Source organism: Lepisma saccharinum, chromosome 30 (genome assembly GCF_977018435.1).
Source record: "Lepisma saccharinum chromosome 30, izLepSacc3.1, whole genome shotgun sequence".
Lineage (NCBI taxonomy): Eukaryota > Metazoa > Arthropoda > Insecta > Zygentoma > Lepismatidae > Lepisma > Lepisma saccharinum.
Genome location: NC_139258.1, coordinates 16,664,497 through 16,684,341, shown reverse-complemented (window position 1 = coordinate 16,684,341; position 19,845 = coordinate 16,664,497). Strand labels below are relative to the sequence as shown.

The following is a 19,845-nucleotide window of genomic DNA, read 5'->3' as shown; positions in this document are numbered from 1 at the left end:
TATAACATATTGTTACCTGCTAATATACATATATCAGGTGGTTATAATTAAAGTGACGGTGTTGAGAGTGGTACAGCACGGGCTGTAATGAGAGTAGCAGTCTGAAACTTCGTACATATGCTAATGAAGCAATGCGCTCGCGAATTATGAAAAAAAAAAAAAAATAGTTCCAATTCTCGCCACCAGGGTAAAAAATGGCGCTGTAAGCAGTCAAAACTTGGTATAGTTACAGGAAAAACACTATAAATCGCAGAAAACAATACTCTTTGTAATAAAATATCGCTACAATTTCACTATTCGAATTACATGAACATTACTAAAGGAAAAAGCAACAAGCGTCACCAACAACAACCAGGGAGCTCACACAATGGTTAGGCAATTTCACCGACTTTGACGTCAGAGTTATGGAAAATTCCACGTTTTGACTGCTTACAGCGCCGATTTTTTAACCCTGGTGGCGAGAATTGGAACTATTTTTTTTTTGGCATAATTCGCGAGCGCATTGCTTCATTAGCATATCTACGAAGTTTCAGACTGCTACTCTCATTACAGCCCGTGCTGTACCACTGTGAACACCGTCACTTTAATTATAACCACCTGGTATATATAATATACATACACACACACACACACACACACACACACACACACACACACACACACACACATATATATATATATATATATATATATATATATACAGTGTGTGTGCGCGTGCGTGATTTGTAATTAATTAATACACTTACAAGGAAGGTCTAAGTCTCCCCCTCCGATTTCCATGAAACTTGACAGGTGTATAGAGGGGCCCAAAGGAAGAAATACGTGTTTTTGTGTTTCAGCTAAAAAAAAACTGTGTTAGGGGGCAAAACCCCCTTAAAGGTCAAGATGAAGACAAATTGACGCGGGGATCTGACCCCTGTGTGCCACTCCGATTTCCATGAAATTTGGCAGGTGTATGGAGGGGCCCAAAGGAAGAAGTACGTGTTTTTGGGTTTCAGCTAAAAAACTGTTTTAGGGGGCAACCCACCCCCCCTCAAATGTCAAGATGAGGAGAAATTGAAGTGGGGATCTGACCCCGAAACCACGTAAATATGGCATAGGAAGAAACTGGGGGCATAGGGCCCTCTATACACCTGCCAAATTTCATGAAAATAGGAGGGGGACACAGGGGTCAGATGATCCCCACGTCAATGTATCCTCATCTTGACATTTGAGGGGAGGTTGCCCCCTAGAACAGATTTTTAGCCGAAACAAAAAAAAAAAAACACGTATTCCTTCCTTTGGGCCCCTCTATACATCTGCCAAGTTTCATGGAAATCGGAGGGGGACACAGGGGTCGGATCCCAACTTCAATTTGTCCTCATCTTGACATTTGAGTGGGTTTTGCCTCCTAAAACAGTTTTTTAGCTGAAACAAAGAAACACGTATTTCTTCCTTTGGGCCCGTTTATACACACACCTGCCAAGTTTCATGGAAATCGGAGGGGGACACTTAGATAACCTCCCTTGTTAGTCTTACACTTTGTAATTAAATAACACTGCATATATTATAATGTTTTATTTTAATTTGTAAAACTGTAACTGTAGAACAATTGTATAATTTTTGTATAACATTTCTATCTTGTTATAAGTGTTAAAGGTTTCATCCTGGAATGGAATGTCTCACATTTATGTGTGTTTCCATTTCCAATATATTCGAATGAATACATATTCGTTTCAATGGCATTTACAAAATCACCTTTGACATTTTTTGTTAAACAAGTAAGATTCTTTTTGTGCACCGAGTGTGTTAGCCGATGCGTAGTAAAGTATTTTAGGAACAACACTTGAAAAAAAATGTTGTAGGACTAACTAATGAAAAATTTCTTTGTAATCGAAGATCATAATACCTTTTAAGGTGTGGTAATATTATAATGGGATTGAGATACGAAACTCTCGGATCCGGAACTTTCGGATCCGGATCCAGATCCGGAACTTTTGAATCCGGATCCGTTTGGCCATCCCTAATGTATATGTGTGAAGTTACCATATATGTTAATATAACCGGAAGCTATCTTAAGTGATAATTTTCTGAGTGCCAATTGCAATTAGATGAGGTAGTAAACCAGATGTATAAGTTTCAGTTCGTAACGCTACTCGCGTCTTTAGTTGAAAGACTGGTTGGGCACGGAAAGTGGATGAAGGTTTTATTGCTATTATATAGTACCATTTCAGAAGAAGTAAGGAAGCTAAATTCTTCTCTTGCAGTACAGGAGTGTTACATACCTTCTTCCTTTTTTGCAAATCCGAAGAGGTCTGTCAATTCAACAAATGGGGCATGGCCGTTTTACGTAGAGGATGCGAGTGCATTTGCATCTTTTATTGATTTTTGCAGGTCTCTTGAGGTACATGAGGCAATTTCACGAACCCAACGGTGCTTTCATTTGAAGATGTAGCCGGCACAAATTCTCCCCCTTTTTTAGCGTGATGAAATTCCTAACTATAAGCGCATCACTTAGGATAAATGGTAAAATGCTGTGCAATGCGATTTCACTGCTGACTTGTTACAATGCCCTCTTGGCATCGTAACACGTCCAAGCACTCTATAGGCTGAAAAAGTTGTTGCGTCCCTTCCCTTAAGTCTTGTCATATTTTCACAAGAGCGTTGCCAGAATATTCCCACTCAACTATAAATAGATAAGCAAACGTATTTTTAGGGAGAATTTGATTTTATAAAGTCATTCAGTTATCAATTCCATGGCGTTTTTTGTAGGAAGTTCGAATGCATTTTTCCAAAGTTACGAATTAATACACAAACATAAAAATTAGCTCTCAGGCTTTAGTGACTTAGATGCTGAAGTAGTTATTATAGTATGCTTAAGTATGAAGAACTACACTTAGGATGAAATTAATTTCAGAGGGAAAAGAATTACTTTGTGTAGTAGTTCCTCCATTCATATCGGGGGTTAGGCGTAGAGCTGACAACTCTGCACTGTAAAAAGACATGTCAAGAAACAGAAATATAAGGCCATGGATGTTCCCAAGGTAAAATATTCCGGAGGTAAAATAGTCCCCCGTTCGGATCTCCGGGTGGGGACTACTTTGGGAGGTCCCTGGACTAAGGATAAGATCTACGTTAGGAATAAGGATATTAAATTAGGCACCTGGAATGTTCTGAGCCTTTACCGGCCTGGGGCATTTCAGTGTACAGTTAATGAGATAGTCAAGTATAAATTAGATGTAGTAGCTGTCCAGGAAGTTAGGTGGCCAGGAGAAGGAAATTGTAAAACTAAAAATTATACTTTTTTCTATGGTGGTACTGAAAATCATAATTTTTGGAACAGGCTTTTTCATAAATAATAGAATTATCTCGGCTCTTAAAACAGTAGAATTTATTAATGATAGGATATCATATGCAGTTTTACAGGGTAGGTGGTGTAAAATTATTTTAATAAACATACATGCACCAACGGAAGATAAAGATGATAATACTAAAGATGATTTTTATACAGAGTTAGAACAGGTCTTTGATAAATTTTCTCAGTATGATATGAAAATTCTGTTAGGTGACTGTAATGCACAGATTGGCAAAGAAGAGACATTTAAACCCACGATTGGTAAAGAAAGTCTTCATGAATTAAGTAATGATAATGGTATAAGATTGATTACTTTTGCAACCTCAAAGAATTTAATTGTGAAAAGTACCACTTTTAAACATAAAGATATCCATAAATATACCTGGTCTTCTCCAGATGGTAAAACTCATAATCAGATAGATCATATTCTCATTGATAAGAGAAGGCATACTAGTATAATTGACGTTCGTACACATAGAGGTGCTGACTGTGCCAGTGACCATTATTTAGTAATTGCTAAATTAAGAGAAAGACTCTCAGTGATAAATCATAAGCAACAAAATCTAAAAGTTATAAAATTTGATACAGGAAAGTTTGCTGATGAAAGAATTAAGAAAGATTACCAAATTAAACTGTCAAATAGATTTGAGGTTTTGCAGGATTTAAATGATGATGAAAATATAAATGAAACAGACGTAAATAAGAATTGGGAGCACATACGTAATGCAATAGAATCAGCAGCTAAAGAAAGTATAGGATACCATAAACCGAGAAAAAGTAAGCCATGGTTTGATAATGAATGTCATAATCTAATAGAAATAAGAAATCAGGCTAGACTTAGGTGGTTAAATAACTCGGATGATACAAATCTAAGCAATTATAATACAATAAAGCGAGAAGTTAACCGCACGTTTAGAAGTAAAAAAAGAGATTACTTGAAAAGCAAAATTAACGAAATTGAAACAAACAGCAAAAATAAAAATATCAGAGATTTATATAAAGGTGTAAATGAATTTAGAAAGGGGTGGCAACCTAAAGTAAACTTGATAAAAGATAAAGACGGTGATTTTCTAGCTGACCCAAGCGATATTCTAAATAGATGGAAGAACTACTTTAATGATCTTTTAAATGTCCATGTAGGAGATAAATCAGAAGTAAATGAAGTACACACAGCAGAACCTTTAGTTCCAGAACCTAACTTGACTGAAGTTAAAGATGCTATTAAAAGACTAAAGAATAACAAAGCACCTGGCATTGATTTAATACCAGCTGAGTTAATTAAATATGGTGGAAATTCATTAATATGTCAAATTCATAAATTAATTTGTTTAATATGGAATATAGAAGAAATCCCTCAACAGTGGAAAGAATCCATAATTGTTCCTGTGTTTAAAAAAGGTGATAAAATGAACTGCAATAATTACCGTGGAATTTCTCTACTCTCAACAACATACAAAATATTGTCTAACATTCTTTTAACAAGACTAACCCCATATGCTAATGAAATTATAGGTGATTATCAATGTGGATTTAAACGTAACAGATCAACTACAGATCAAATTTTTCACATCAGACAGACACTTGAAAAAAAGTGGGAATATAATCAAAATGTCCATCAGGTATTCATTGATTTCAAAAAAGCATATGATTCGGTCAAAAGAGATAAATTATATAATATATTAGTAGAGTTTGGAATACCTAAGAAGCTTGTTAGTATGATAAAAATATGCACCAGTGAAACAGAAAGTAAAATTCGTGTGGGTAATAATATGTCTGACAAATTTATAATTCACGATGGGTTAAAACAAGGAGATGCATTATCTCCATTGCTCTTTAATTTTGCCTTAGAATATGCTGTAAGGAAGGTAAAAGAAACTAAAGAAGGACTAAAATTAAATGGTGTGACTCAGTTGTTAGCATATGCAGATGATGTAGACTTACTGGGGGATGATATAAATACGATTAAGAATAATGCTAAAATATTTTTCAAAACTGCTAAACAGATAGGTTTGGAAGTTAACAAAGAGAAAACTAAATATATGCTTACAGGCCGAAACCAAGTGTTAGGTAATAATCAAAATCTAATTATTGATAACAACTCGTTTGAACCAGTTTCCAAATTCAAATACTTAGGAGTAATATTAACAAATGAAAATTATATTAAAGAGGAAATAAAAAGTAGGCTTAATTCAGGAAATGCATGTTACTTCTCTCTTCATAAACTTTTGTCTTCTCGTTTAATATCTAAGAAACTAAAAGTTAAAATATACAAAACAGTAATTTTGCCTGTAGTATTATATGGATGTGAAACTTGGTCCCTTACATTGAAAGAGGAACATAAATTGAGAGTATTTGAAAATAAGATCCTTAGGAAAATCTTTGGACCTAAAAGGGATGAGGAGACAGGTGAGTGGAGAAGGTTACATAATTTAGAACTACATAATTTGTATTCATGTCCAGATATTATTAGAATAATTAAATCAAGAAGACTTAGGTGGGCAGGCCATGTGGCACGAATGGGAGAGGAAAGAGGAGTTTACAGGATTCTTGTTGGGAAACCAGATGGTAAGAGACCTGTAGGAAGGCCAAGACGAAGATGGAGGGACAACGTTGAGATGGACCTAAAGGAAATCGGTAGGGATGGAAAAGAGTATATAGATCTTGCTCAAGATAGGGACAGATGGAAGGCCTGTGTTGCTGCAGCCATGAACCTTCGGGTTTAAGAAGGCTAGAGAGTTAGTTAGTTAGTTAGTTAGTTAGAGGGAAAAGAATAGCTTATACTATAAGGAAGAAGTGTGGAGTGGTTATCTCAGCCGCTATGACGTGAGAGGCTCCGGGTTCGAATCCCGGCCTGAGCATGGATGTTCCTTGTGAGTGTCCCTTCATCAATTTCATCATATCATCCCTCATCCTCATCTTCGCGATTATCCAAAAGTTGCAAAATTGCGATGTGAAGTAAACAAAATCAATCAATCAATGGAAGAAAGATGAGTTTATTTATTTTGTTTTAATATCTTGATTAGTGTTCTGACGCAGCGTCCTACAGGGCCTCCAGGCTGCAGCCTACTCAGCCTAGGTATATATTGCTATGTCATCATGTCATGTTACCAATGAGAAACATGCTATAGGGCATTAAAAATCTAGTGTGGCACTAAGTACAGGCACCTGCGTTTTTTGTCTGCACTAATTTCTTAGGCCTTACTTTGGATCCAAATTTTTCCTGGTCAGCGCATATCTCAACGCAATGCACAAAAGCACTAACAATAATGAGATCACTCTACAGGAAGAGAGACTTTGTCACTAGAGAAACGAAATTATATCTCATCGAAACTCTAATATATCCTATTTTTGATTATTGTGATGTGGTGTACGGCACAAATTCAGAACGTAAAATATCGAACAGAATACAAAAAATACAGAATTCTTGCATTCGTTACGTTCTCTCGATGAGCAGAAACCAGTACATCCAGCACATCCTTGCTAAATACATACAAAATCCTTAACATGTCTAGGCGACGTCTTCTGCATCAGTGTTCTACAATATATAAGGTATTAAAATTGCAACACCTAGCTATCTCTACGAGAAACTGACATTTAGACATTCCATACATCCATACAGTACTAGAGGCCAGCGAAAAATCGACATTCCCCGCCACTCTGCTGTCAGTTTCGAAGGCTCCTTCTCCCTCTGGTGTGCAAAGGTTTGGAATGCACTTCCCGATTATGTTTCTTTTGCAACAACACCAAATAACTTCAAAGAACAAGCCATATTATTTTTATTGCAAAGACAACAATTGAGCATTAGCTCGTACGGATAAGCAGCAGGAATCAAGTAAAGTAAAATCATGTATTTTGCAAACACTTATCTGACACAACGAATATTTCAACTTGTGTGCATGCTATTTTAGTATCGATTTGGAAATTACGTATGTACACGTGTGCGTGTGTGTGTGTTAATGTATCTGTCATTGTATTCTCTTATAATTTTATGATTTTTCATTTATGTCAAATTCATTCATGTTATATTATATATTTAATTTCAGTATTATAAATATACGTATTGTAACTTTTATTCACCAGAGTTAGGTGGTAGAGCAGCCCAAGGCTGAATCTTGCTCTCTAGTAAATAAAAATACTTTTAAATTCAATTCAATTCAATTCAATTCAACGACATTCAATCAAGCGTTGCATTAGATCTATTTGCATTAACTAAAAATCCCTAAAGTAGGCTATGAGAGTTGGCAAGAGACTTTGCTCATTGCCTTTGGGGTGACGCCACTGGAGCGATGGAAACAGATTCGATTTGTCGGTTACGTTGCTTACCGTATTTGATCCCAAATGAATTTCACATGAGCGATAAGGATGGGGGTTGGGTTGTTTTTCAGTGGTCAATGTCATGTTTGAACTTCCCATGTATTTGACAAATTTGTGAAAATGTAGAAAATAGAGCTAATGAAGAAGCACTTGCACACTCCACTGCCTGATCCCATTCAAATCACGCAACATACGTTGTATTCAAAGCTTGGTTAGGTGCACCTCTGGTTGTATTAACTCTTTATAAATCGAACCATTTCCAACAAATCAACATTAGTTTTATGAACTCTATGTACAGAATCCTATAGAGAATGCTTGGAAGACATATTTGACACGAAAAGTGGCCCTACTACATGTAAATAAGAAAATGAATTAATATGGAAATTATTATTGTTTTTAATTGAATTAAGGTTTAGATGTTTGTGAGTGCATATAATTTGCACATTTAACTAATAAAAGTTACTAGCATCTGCAACCTATATGCTTCACAGAGAAATGAAGTCAAAATTTGCTAACTTTTTAGTGTCACACACGTAACGTACTTTTGTTAATGCTTTTCATGCAGCCACACTCATTTTTTTCATTTGTTAGCAGACCTCACGAGCTACTTTACAATTTTGTGAAATCAGTTAATTATGAATATTTTAATCCAATCTCATATCAAGATCCTTGAATTTGTGTGTAAAATGTCACGCACGTAACGCTGGAATGCCCCATTTGCTAATCTGTTTACAAATGTAAATAGTTGAAATAAGCATGAGAATGTGAAGCTCGCTGCAAGTCTCAGTAGAAAGTTGCTAATTCCACGCTTCCATCTCAATGCAATTTTGCCCTTGCACATCCTGGTCAAGAACATTTCTGCCACCTGCTGTTTCCCCGTAATATCACAGATGGCGTTCTAATGGACAATAGGTGGAAAATTCCAGTCAGCTTCCGAACGTACACTTTTTGTGCTATATTTGAGGAATAAGTACGAGTAATTTGCTAGACTGTCTGTAATCATCTTGGATTGAAGGTCAGGGTAGACATAATTGACGGTTGTTCTTTCCTCCCTACAGCACAATCCTGTTTTCTTCTACTTCTTGCTTTATTCGTCAATATTTCGCAATGATCAACGAAATTAACTCTGATCTCCAGCAATATGTTCTGTGATACACGCGTAATCATCAGCAAGGGAAGTAAAAAATAGGAATACTGGGAAATTTTACGAGTGGCTTCGCCGAGAAAATATCTTTCCAGCCAGATTCGAGGAAGTTAATTCAAGTTCGAAAGAATGACAAGGCCAGTTTCACAGAAAACAATTTGTGTTAGCCCTGACATTCGTGTCTCGACAGATTGGAATGTGGCATTGCATCATCACTAAACCAGTCTAAAACTTACAATTCATTGTGTGTGTTGATATTTACAAAACGTTCAACGTAAAATATAGTGCAGTAGGTACTTCTCCCATTGTGGGTAAACCGACGGTGGTGGTGTTACATATATTTTTTTTTACTTGTAAAACGAAAGAAGGCAGAATTCTTCATTATTACATACTTGCATTGTGAATTTCGATGTGTAAAAACAACGTGTTAGTTATTATAACTACTTTTCTCAACTTAATCCTAGCTTACCCGGGGGGGGGGGGGGGCTGTCAGGCCAACCACCTCTATTTTCTATTTATCAACTGAAAATTTCAATAAAAAAATTGAAAATAAATTACATTCTTCACTAGGATGTTCCCAATATTTCTGCATTACTTTGTTCATAAAAACTTAAATGTAATGTAAATAGGAAGAGAAATGCACTTGGTGGACCTATCAGGCGCCATTTTTAAATAGTGTAATTTGAAAAACTCATACCAGCAATAGTGTATAATTGGCTGGTAATTATGATAATTATTGTAATTACTATAATTAGTAAACAATTGCACCTCTATAAACAAAAAGGCACTAATGAAAAATTATGCTTTTTGTGAGTTTTAGTGAATGGTAAAATATGTGTGTGGCACACATGCAATAATTGGTTATTATTTTTATTAAATGAAGGTAATTTTTATAATTATTATAATTAATAAATAACTGCATATATATATAATAAAAAAGGAAGCAGGAATTTAATAAAAAAAATGGTTCATTGAATTTTATTAATAAAAAATGGGAGTCTGTGATCCCACCCTCCCCCGCCTCACGTAAGTAAGTTTCTCGTATGGCACGGGTAAGGTAGGGTTAAGATTGAAACTATATAGGCCTAGGAAGCTAATAATTTTATAATTTATCTGTGTATTGCTAGCGCATTAAGTTCACGGGGATCCATGAGTATTACCGCGCAAATTGTCCATAACCATATTCGTGCACTTTATTTGACCCAATAAGAGCTTCAAGAATTAAAAGAAAACTCAAAACAAGCTGTTGACAACTTCTGCACCAGCATACATAAAATTTAATCGCTTACAAACACACAGGATGTGTCAGAAAAAATAATGAAGATAGTCATGGACAATTTGCACGGCAATACTCATGGATTCCACTGATCCTACAGTGTATAAGAGGAAATTCTCGTGAGAACTTTGTTTAAAATTATTGGTTTAAGGGAAAATCACCAGTTGTTGGTACTCTGCGAAGAAATAGTAAATAGTAAGATAGTCAGAGTTCCAATTCGTTTTAAAATTATAACAAATCATAGTGAATAGATTTGTTATTAAATTCAATCCAGACGTATATTAAAAATTGCATGATGGGTAGTCACGGTGCTGTGTCACTGTGCCATTTTGGCCTGATTGAGCATTTTCCTTAAGTATCTCTTTTCAAATCTTGTGCTATTCTGATTGCAGAATCCAGTACTAGAAAGTTTTCAATAGAAATGGTGAGTCGTATAGGTGAAACATCAACTACATCTGTCCAGCTATAAAAAAGAAGGCTCAGAAACAACTTTGGAAATCGATAGTTGGGAGAGGCAATTTTCAGCTTAGGTTTCATAACTTGGCATTTTTATTGAAGTGTAACTGAAATATGTTCTTGTCTTCCTTTCTGAACCGCAGAAGGTTGGAAATAAAATTACAATATCTTTCGATCCTGAAAGATAATTCACTGAATTTTGATTGTGGCGTTGTCGACTGAAGATTGAGAAAGATCGGACATTAAATCTTTGAGTTATTTCTCTCTCGCGGGATCTTATGTTATGTACTTCGATCTCATTAATAAGTATACAGGAACCGCTAACTTTCTGAGAACTTCTATCTATATGTAAACGTAGCTGTTGACGGGTGAACTAATCATAGTGAACTCTAGCACCGTCTCAGTGGCGGAGAGAGTCAGGTGATCGAACGAAGGATTTGGGTTCGAGTCCTGTACTGGTATTATCTTCGTTGCCACTAGTGTTGAAAGTAACTAGTAACAAGTAACAGTTACTTTTTCGAGTAATTCACTTACTTTTCTAATTTAGGAACAACTCGGTTGCTTTTTCAAGTAACTAATAACGAAAATAATAGTCATTTTCAGTTACTTTACGTTTCCGCACGAAAGAAAATTCTCCTATCAAAGATTTCTCATATATACAGGGTGTTCATAAAGTCCCGGTACGATTGCAAGAAAACATAGCTCGGAAACTACATGCAATAGAACAATGCCGTTGATTGCAAAATGACCATATTTTTTCAACAAAATGGGGCACCCCGTTATTGGTCCAAGGATGTTCGAGGTCTTCTGGATAGGCAATTCCCTGGCAGGTGGATAGGCCGTGATGGACCTATTTCCTGGCCACCGCGCTCTCCTGATATCACACCCTTGGATTTCTTCTTCTGGGGGTATGTCAAAGATTGTGTTTACAGTACTCCTGTTCCAGATGTTGCTACTCTTCGAAGAAGACTAACGGAGAGTATCCTAACTGTTACTGGTGATATGCTGGGGCGTGTATGGGCAGAAGTGGATTACCGCCTTGATGTTCTGAGAGCAACTAGAGGGGAGCACATTGAGGTGCGTGGTATATAAACGTGGAGAGTTGTAGCTCATTTTGCAATAAACAGCATTGTTCTATTGCATGTAGTTTCCGAGCTATGTTTTTGTAATGGTACCGGGAATTTATGAACACCCTGTATGTATGTATGTGTGTGTGTGTGTGTGTGTATATATATATATATATATATATATATATATAATCTTGGAAACAGAGCAAACAGGGCTATATTTTACCCCCAATAGTTTGGAAGGGATTACAGTAAACCCCTAATTCCTTTGATCCTAATTGTACCCTTTCCAACCCCCTCAAACAATTTGACAGACATTAGAGGCTGAGTTAATCGTAGTTAAACAACAAATATGTTTTTCTCTCATACCACTGTGAACATAATTTTACCTCTCTTGACCTGCGGCCTTCCAGATGTCGATGTGCAAACGTCGTTGCCTTGTAATAAATGGGTCCCAGGTTCGATATCCGGTGAGGCACACGTAGTGCTTCTATGATTGATTGATTTGGTGTTTAAGTCCACTTTATGCACAGTAAGGCTAATTGGGACTGGGCCTACAGTTTAAAGTGGAATCCGAACCACTATGTGCCTCCGCCGGGTATCGAACCCGGGACCCCTTGATTACAAGGTGACGACGCTACCACTGCGCCATCAGGGAGGCCCGTAGTGGTTCTAATCCCACGGTATGTTCAGTCCCGAATAGCCTGATTTGACTGCAAAACGACGGAATGAACCTAGAATTTTCTCTGTTCGGAAATTGCATTCAAGAAAAAACTCTTAAATACTATGTTGAGAATAGGCGTATTTTTTAAAAAAAATAAAAAACTAAGTATTTTTTCTGAATATTGCTTTTCCACAGGCAGTGCAAGGTTATGCAAATTTCACTTCTAAAATTGAAAGTTGTGTGTGCAGTTCTACAAATGAATTTAATATATAAAATCTGATGCTTGTCTGAAATAATGGCAGAACATTTTAGAGTAACTACTTTGTCAAATGAGTAACCTTAACTATAACTGACTTAAATGAAGGGTAGTAACTCAGTTACCTTCATAAAGTAACTTTCCAAACAAACTTTTCAAACTTGACAATTAGCCCGAAGAGTCAGCAAGGAGAGGTAAAGTAATCTGTACATGTGAAGAATCAGTCTGGTTTGCTGAGGATCTAACACGCTGTTCTCTTCTTTTTCTATCTGAGAAAACAGCGCAAACGCAATTTGCAAAAATTTTGCACTGATTTATATCTGACGAATTGGCGTAAACATCACAATTGAGAACAGCTGTCATCCTGCGTATGCTGACTTCCGTAGCCCACCGTAGACACGGGTCCCAGGTTCGAATCCCTCCATGGCTATGGGCGTTCGTTCTTTGTGAGCGCTACTTCATCAATTTCATCAAATCTCCTGATCGTCGCGATAGCCAAAAGTGGCAGAAAAGCGACGCTAAATGACAAAAATTAAATCATTCTGCAGCTGTCCATTCAAGGTTGCCACTGCTAGTTTTTTTTTTTTGTCGCAAGATATATTTAAAACGATAGTACGGCATGGAAACTTAATCGTGCCAGCAGAAACGTTTGCTGTAAGTCATATATGTACGAGTATTTCCATCTTGTTTCTGTCTTTTACAGTACAGAATGTCTTCCAAAATTTATCCAGAGGCATTTGCACTGCGTTACGTTGATTGATTACACAGCCTTTTTTTAAAATTGTCGTTTTACTTCAATAATATAGATGTCAATGGCAACCATGAATCTGTACCACATGGCTGCATGCACACAGGATGAAAATTAAAATTTTCGAGCGCTTGTGGCGTCGAAACGACTCTTCAATCACCAAAATGTCAGCTAGGATAGTTTCTCATGATATTCTGATGTCTGCCGATGTTGTGCAGTTTGAGTAGACAGCTAGAATCAAAAGAACAGAGTGATAGAAATGAGAAAGAGAGATTAAAAGCGATTTATGAAGAAATAGAAGCAAAGAAAGACAAGACAGAAATAAAAATTGACCCTCAAAGAGAAAGGGATGTTAAGAAAAATGAGATATAAAAAGAAACCGAGAAGGAAAAAGGGAAAGAAGCCTGATAATGTATAAAGAGGGAGAATGAAAGCGTAAATGAGAGAAATGTAGAAAATGAGTCAGAAACAGAGTGGGGAAGAGAACGGAGAGAATGACAATGCAAAGAACAGAAACACAAGGAGAAAGAAAGGAAAGTAGTAGTAAATAGTAGAAAAGAGTAAAATATACAGGCAAAAGAAATGGACTGACAAGACAAAAAGAGGGAGACTGAAAGAGTTAATGAGAGAAAGAGATAGAAACTGCAAAGTAAAAAGAAGAAAGTGAAAGACAAACAAAAACAGGCAGATATACATAAGGAAGGAGAGTAGGAAAGGCTGAAGTAGTAGAGGAGCAGAAAGAAAAAAGGGAACGAGGAAGTAAATGGGAGAAATAATTAATATAAAATGAAAGGGAGATAGGACAAAGATAAAATGAGACAATGAAAAATGGACAAAGTGAAAGAAACAGGTGGAGAGACACTGAAGTGGATAAAAGGAGAGAAAGATGCTGATAATATAAAAAAGGAGAATGAAAGATAGAGAAAAATGAGAAACTGAAAGATAGAGTACACACGTATTAATTAATGGACGAAGTATAAAAATCTGGAAATGTGCATTTAGAGTAGACAGCTAGAATCTAGAGCACAGGGGATAACGAGAAGAGGAGAAAGAGAGAAAAGCGATTTATAAAGAAATAGAAAAAATACAAAGAAAGAGATGGAAAGGACATTGATGGATTGAGTTGGTGTTTTAAGTCCCCTTTGTGCACAGTAAGGCAAATTGGGACTGGACCTACAGTTTAAAGTGGGAACCGAACCACTATGTGCCTCCAACGGGTATCAAACCCGGGACCCCTTAATTTCAAGGCGACGACGCTACCACTGCGCCATCGGGGAGGCCCTTGGAAAGGATAAAAGCCTGAGAATGTACTATAAGTAGGGAGCAGGAAAGAGTAAATGAGATACATAAAATGAGACAAAGAAACGGAGAGAGGGAGAGAATGAGTAAGAAAGCGGAGAGAGAGAAAATTCAAACAGAAATCAAGGAGAAGGAATGAGAGAAAAGTAGTAAAAAATAAGAAAGAAATATACAGAAAAGTAAAAAGAGGGAGAAAGAGATAAAAACTGAAAGACAGACTGCGAAGTAAAGAGTACAACATGAAAGAAACCAACACAAGGATAAGGAGAGAGAGAGAAAGAGTGAAGTAGCAGAATAGCAGAAAGAAAAAAAGAATGAGGAAGTAAAAATGAGAAGACAGTAAATGAGACAGGAAGAAAAGAAGCAAAGAGATAGTGAGATAGTGGAAGTACAAAAATGAACAAAGAGATTGAACAAGGGGAAAGAAACATAGAGAGAGAGAGAGAGACTGAAGTAGACAAACGAGAAATAAGGAGAAACTCAGAGGCAAAGAAGGAAAAAATAACATGCATAGAAAGAAAAAGGCTGAGAATGTAAAAATGACTGAGAATGAAAGAGTAAATGAAAGATAGAAAGAGAACGATAAACATAGGAGAAAAACAAAGGAAGATAATGAACGGAAGAGAAAAAGGAACGGAGTAAGAAACTCGTAGAACCACGTCCACCGAGGAAGAGTTGATCCGAAAGAAATTCATTACCGACCCAGGATCTAGATCATTAATTCACCATTCGTCCTCATCGTCGTAATTAACGTAAAGAGGTACAAATAACGTGTGCAGAAATATAGTGGGTGTTGAAAATCAGGAGTAAAAAAATGTTCTTTGATGATTTCGGTTTCCAGTTTCTGCTCAATCCTAGGCAGAGAGAAGTGGAGTATTGAAGAAGGGGCTATTGGGGGGGGGGGGGGGTAAATAGATTTACACTTTAAAATCTAAGGTGTTCGGGAAATGCACTTAGGTCACAAACTGCGATTTTCTGTTGTTTCACACTGAATCAATTAAAGAAAATATTATAAGTATACATTTATATTGGGCGTGTGTAGAGATTTTAAGTGATGACCCAACATTTATATCATGTCTGTAAGTTTCCTTTTAAAACAATTAACTAACTCTCTATCCTTCTGAAACCCGAAGGTTCATGGCTGCGGCAACACAAGCTTTCCATCTGTCCCTATCCTGGGCAAGATCAATCCAATCTTTTCCATCCTTACCGATTTCCTTTACGTCCATCTCAACGTTATCCCTCCAACTTCGTCTTGACCTTGCTACAGGTCTCTTACCATCAGGTTTCCCAACAAGAATCCTGTAAACTCTTCTTTCCTCTCCCATTCGTGCCACATGGCCTGCCCACCTAAGTCTTCGTGATTTAATTATTCTAATGATATCTGGACATGAATACAAATTATGTAACATTCTCCACTCACCTGTCTCCTAATTCCTTTTAGGTTCAAATATTTTCCCAATTAACATAATTAACTACCTGTTGTAAAATTTCATTTTTTTAACTGTTTTTTCCCGAACACACTACAAATGTCGATGTGGTATATTATTTCATTTATTAGCTAAGTTTTTCTTGTATCTTGAGGGCAACACGGAGAGCGGGTCTACAATCGTTAGTGCTACTAAATTTTGGAAACACTTAATGTGGCATAGTCTTTCTGATGACGTAGGGGTAACGTTATGAAGAAGTTCCTCGTTCGCTCCACATTCCTCAGTGGTTCTCATTCCATGGAAAGTATATGTGTAAAAGTTTGGATATTTGTAAATGCTCGTGCCTAGGTTGCACCAGTAGCCGAGGAAGCCAACGGTTGCTTTCCCTCAACGGCTTCCCTATTTGAATGGTAACAATAGGGTCTTGCCCCGGTGGTTGGGGGGCGGGCCGTTTATCGGAGGTATATTTATTTATTATTATTTATTAATGCCTTGTTTTAAATGGCCGAGCTAAGGCCGTACAAAGCCTTTTCTTCCACTCAACCATGCACATAAAATTACACATTATTATATTAAACACAAAGTACATTAAGTCATTTCACATATGTCCACACACACACATTATACTTATACACACAAGTCTTAACGCCCTGAATATAACACACAAAATACAAAATATATAATACACAAAATACGATATATGGAATGCAAGAATGCAAAATTTAAAATTGTATATAAGTAATTACAAGGTAAGAATTCATGCACTTGCATATGTCCTTTAGTCAGGGGAAGATCTAACGACTACTCTGAAGAGAGTGGCGAACCCGTCTGCTAAAGGAAGCGACGGAGCTTACTGTTCTGGTGTTTTCTGGCAACTGATTCCATAGTCTTACAGCCGATACGGAGAAAGAGTTGGAGAAGATGTTTGATCTGTGGACGGGGATAGAGAGAGATGGGGAACTGCGTGATCTGGTGTCCCGATCGTGAAATTCGTGAAGAAATTGGAAGCTTGAGAGGAGATAGGAGGGTGACTTGAGGTTGAGAACTTTGTAAAGTAAAATCAGTGTGTGCAGAGTTCGTCTTTCTTGCATACGTAACCACCCCAATTTGATAAATAAGGTGATAGGTGGTCTAAATATTTTAAATTAAAAATATATCGTACGCAGGCATTTTGAACACACTGCAGACGTCTAGCTGACTCACCTGTTAAGCCGGAATATGCTACGTCACAATAATCTAAATGACATAAAACTAGGGACTGACATAGCTTGGCTTTGATAGAGGTGGGGAGGAACTTGCCCATGCGTCTTATAGAAAACAGAGATGCGAAGGCTTTTCTACACGCGGAACTTGTGTGATGTGACCATGATAAAATTCCGTCTAATACAATTCCCAGATCTTTAACAGTTTGGTTCTGACTTGTTAGGCTCTCAGACCCAGATTCTCAGGCTCTCAGATCAGAAAGTAGCTTGTCCCTCAATGGATTAAGAGAGTTTTATGGATGCATCGAGACACAAGAGAGTGAGCGCCGTATGCATAGGGACTTCTGCGTGATAAACTGCGGCGGCTGGTTTGCGCTATGCTAAATAGTGCGATCGTAGAGTGAAATCTTGATAAGTGCATTTCTCTGTGTGATGGGGCAAAATACAACTTAGAGCATGTGTTATTGGATCTGTAAATGAAAGATGTATATACGGAGTAGGGGAGCTGTGTGTAAATAAACTACATAAAGAGATAACTCCGTGAGACGTTATTCCTCGTAACAACGTTAAACTTGACATGTCCTTCTCGGACGTATGAACAGACTGTTGAAGTACACCATCCCGCCTGGTATATATAAATCTTGTAGCTGGAAGTTACGAGATTAATGGGAGTGCATGAGAGAAAGATTGTGCTGTTACTGTGATTTTTTTTTGTGAGTTTCGTTATGATGTACATCTTTGGTTCTTTTTAAATTGAATAATCAAGATACATAGATTCTGAATTCATATATTAAAACGTAAGTTCTGTGTTTTTGTTTCTATTTACTGCAAATCTTAATGTTTTCCCTTGGCCTGGGAGGTATCACGCGTATACCAATATGCAGTCTCATGTTGCTCATTCTCAATTTGTATTGAGATAAATATATTCTTATGGCTATTAATATCCTATGGTTGAAACTGGCACGACTGTGGTAAACTGTAGGTCCAGTCCCAATTACTGAGCCTAAGATGGACTTAAAAAAAAACACTTTGACAATGTTCTCTTACTTGAAAATAATTGCAGAATTTTTTTTATAAAATGCTATAATTCTTGTACTATACTAGCTGACGGACAGAGAAATACTTCTGCTTGTTTGTTCTTTTTTAAGTCCACTTTATGCACATATAAACTAACCGCGACTGCACCTAGATCCAGAGATACTCTCTTCCCTGCAAGGCACTATGTGTGTTGTCTATCTCCTCGGTGATAAGTGGGTTCAGATAGCAAATTCTCAATGGCAGATTCTAACATCGCCGTGGAGTTAGGCAACACGCATAACGTCTTGCACGGAAGCTAGTTTTTCAGGATCTAGGTGTACCATTTTTATCGCCGATGAGTGTACCTCCACTAGGTATCGCACCCGGGATATCTTGACAAACACTTCGGTATTACATAATCTGTTCCCTGTCCACTCTAGTAACCGCTAAATAAAATGTCATATCTCTAGTCCTAGTCGGTTCTGAGAAGCCGGCCCCCGTGGCACATCGCGCTACGACGCCAGGGGTCCCGGGTTCGAATCCCGGCCTAGGCATGGATGTTTGTGACTGTCAATTATCAATTTAATGTCATCACTCATCCCGATCTTCGCAAATTAGTCAAAAGTGGCAAAAAAAGAACCAATGAATCGTTTCTGATTAAACAGATCCTCCTGACAAACAAGCGACGTTTTCATCTTATCGTTCATATGCATCGTCGCGATTAGCCTAAAGTTGCAGAGAGTGGTAATCTCAGACTGCTACAGCGCCCGAGGCCTCGGGTTCGAATCCCGACCTGGTCATTTGTGTTCTTTACGAGCGTCCCTTCAGCAATTTCATCATATCATCTCTCATCCTCATCTTCGTGCAAAGGCAGTGTTGTTAAAGGTCAAGAAATTTTAAATAAATTCAATTCCGGTCCAGGAGAGAAAATCAGCAACCATAAATGAATTATGGACCGTAACGAACCTATTTATCTGTAAAGTGTTTCAATTCGGTCCGGGAACCTTTTACCGGATCAATTTAAATACGGTTCAGGACCTTTTTTCAATGAAACAATACGCAACTTGGACCGAATTTAAATCTGGGAGAAAAATGTTCCGGTCCTGCAAAGGTACCTAATAGAATTTATGTACCTTTAACAACCTTGGGTCAAAGTTGCAGAAAGCTGACTCACAATAAGATTTGGAAAATAAAATAATTGTCTACTTACCATGACGTGTGATGCTTGTTGAAGAGAACGAAATGGATTCTGGGTGATGACGTGTATGTTGTTACTCCTGGCGCCTTACTAGGAGTCTAGGAACTCAGAAAAGCCCTTTTATACGCATTTTCTAGCGTTCGGACTGCCCCCGCAACCACGACGCGTGTTGATCTTCATTTTTTTTCTTTTAGTTTCGCGCGCGTAGTGGGGGCTGAACTTGCGCACATGAAGCAGCTGGCTACCGCATAAACCCTTCAATTCGCGCTTCTCTCACATTGATTGTAATTCGGTGGGCATTTATTTTCTAGGGATGGAAAAAGATGCGGAATAGTAATCAATAAATTGTCACCTTTGTGATAGATTGTTTTATAAACTTGGGTATCAAAATCAGCTGTCTCTCGTAACTGGATAGGCCTCCCCGATGGCGCAGTGGTAGC

At 37.4% G+C, this 19,845-nt stretch overlaps 1 protein-coding gene across 1 annotated transcript in view; it reads right to left on the bottom strand.

Moving 5' to 3' along the window:
- The window catches only part of LOC145981680 (eclosion hormone-like), a 38,317-nt gene extending 18,797 nt beyond the window's left edge, over positions 1-19,520 (bottom strand). Inside the window, exon 1 of the mRNA XM_083115065.1 lies at positions 19,418-19,520. Within this exon, the coding sequence (XP_082971191.1) occupies positions 19,418-19,420 (3 nt within the window). The 5' untranslated portion in view covers positions 19,421-19,520. The remainder of the gene's footprint in view (positions 1-19,417) is intronic.
- Positions 19,521-19,845: the final 325 nt, after the last annotated feature.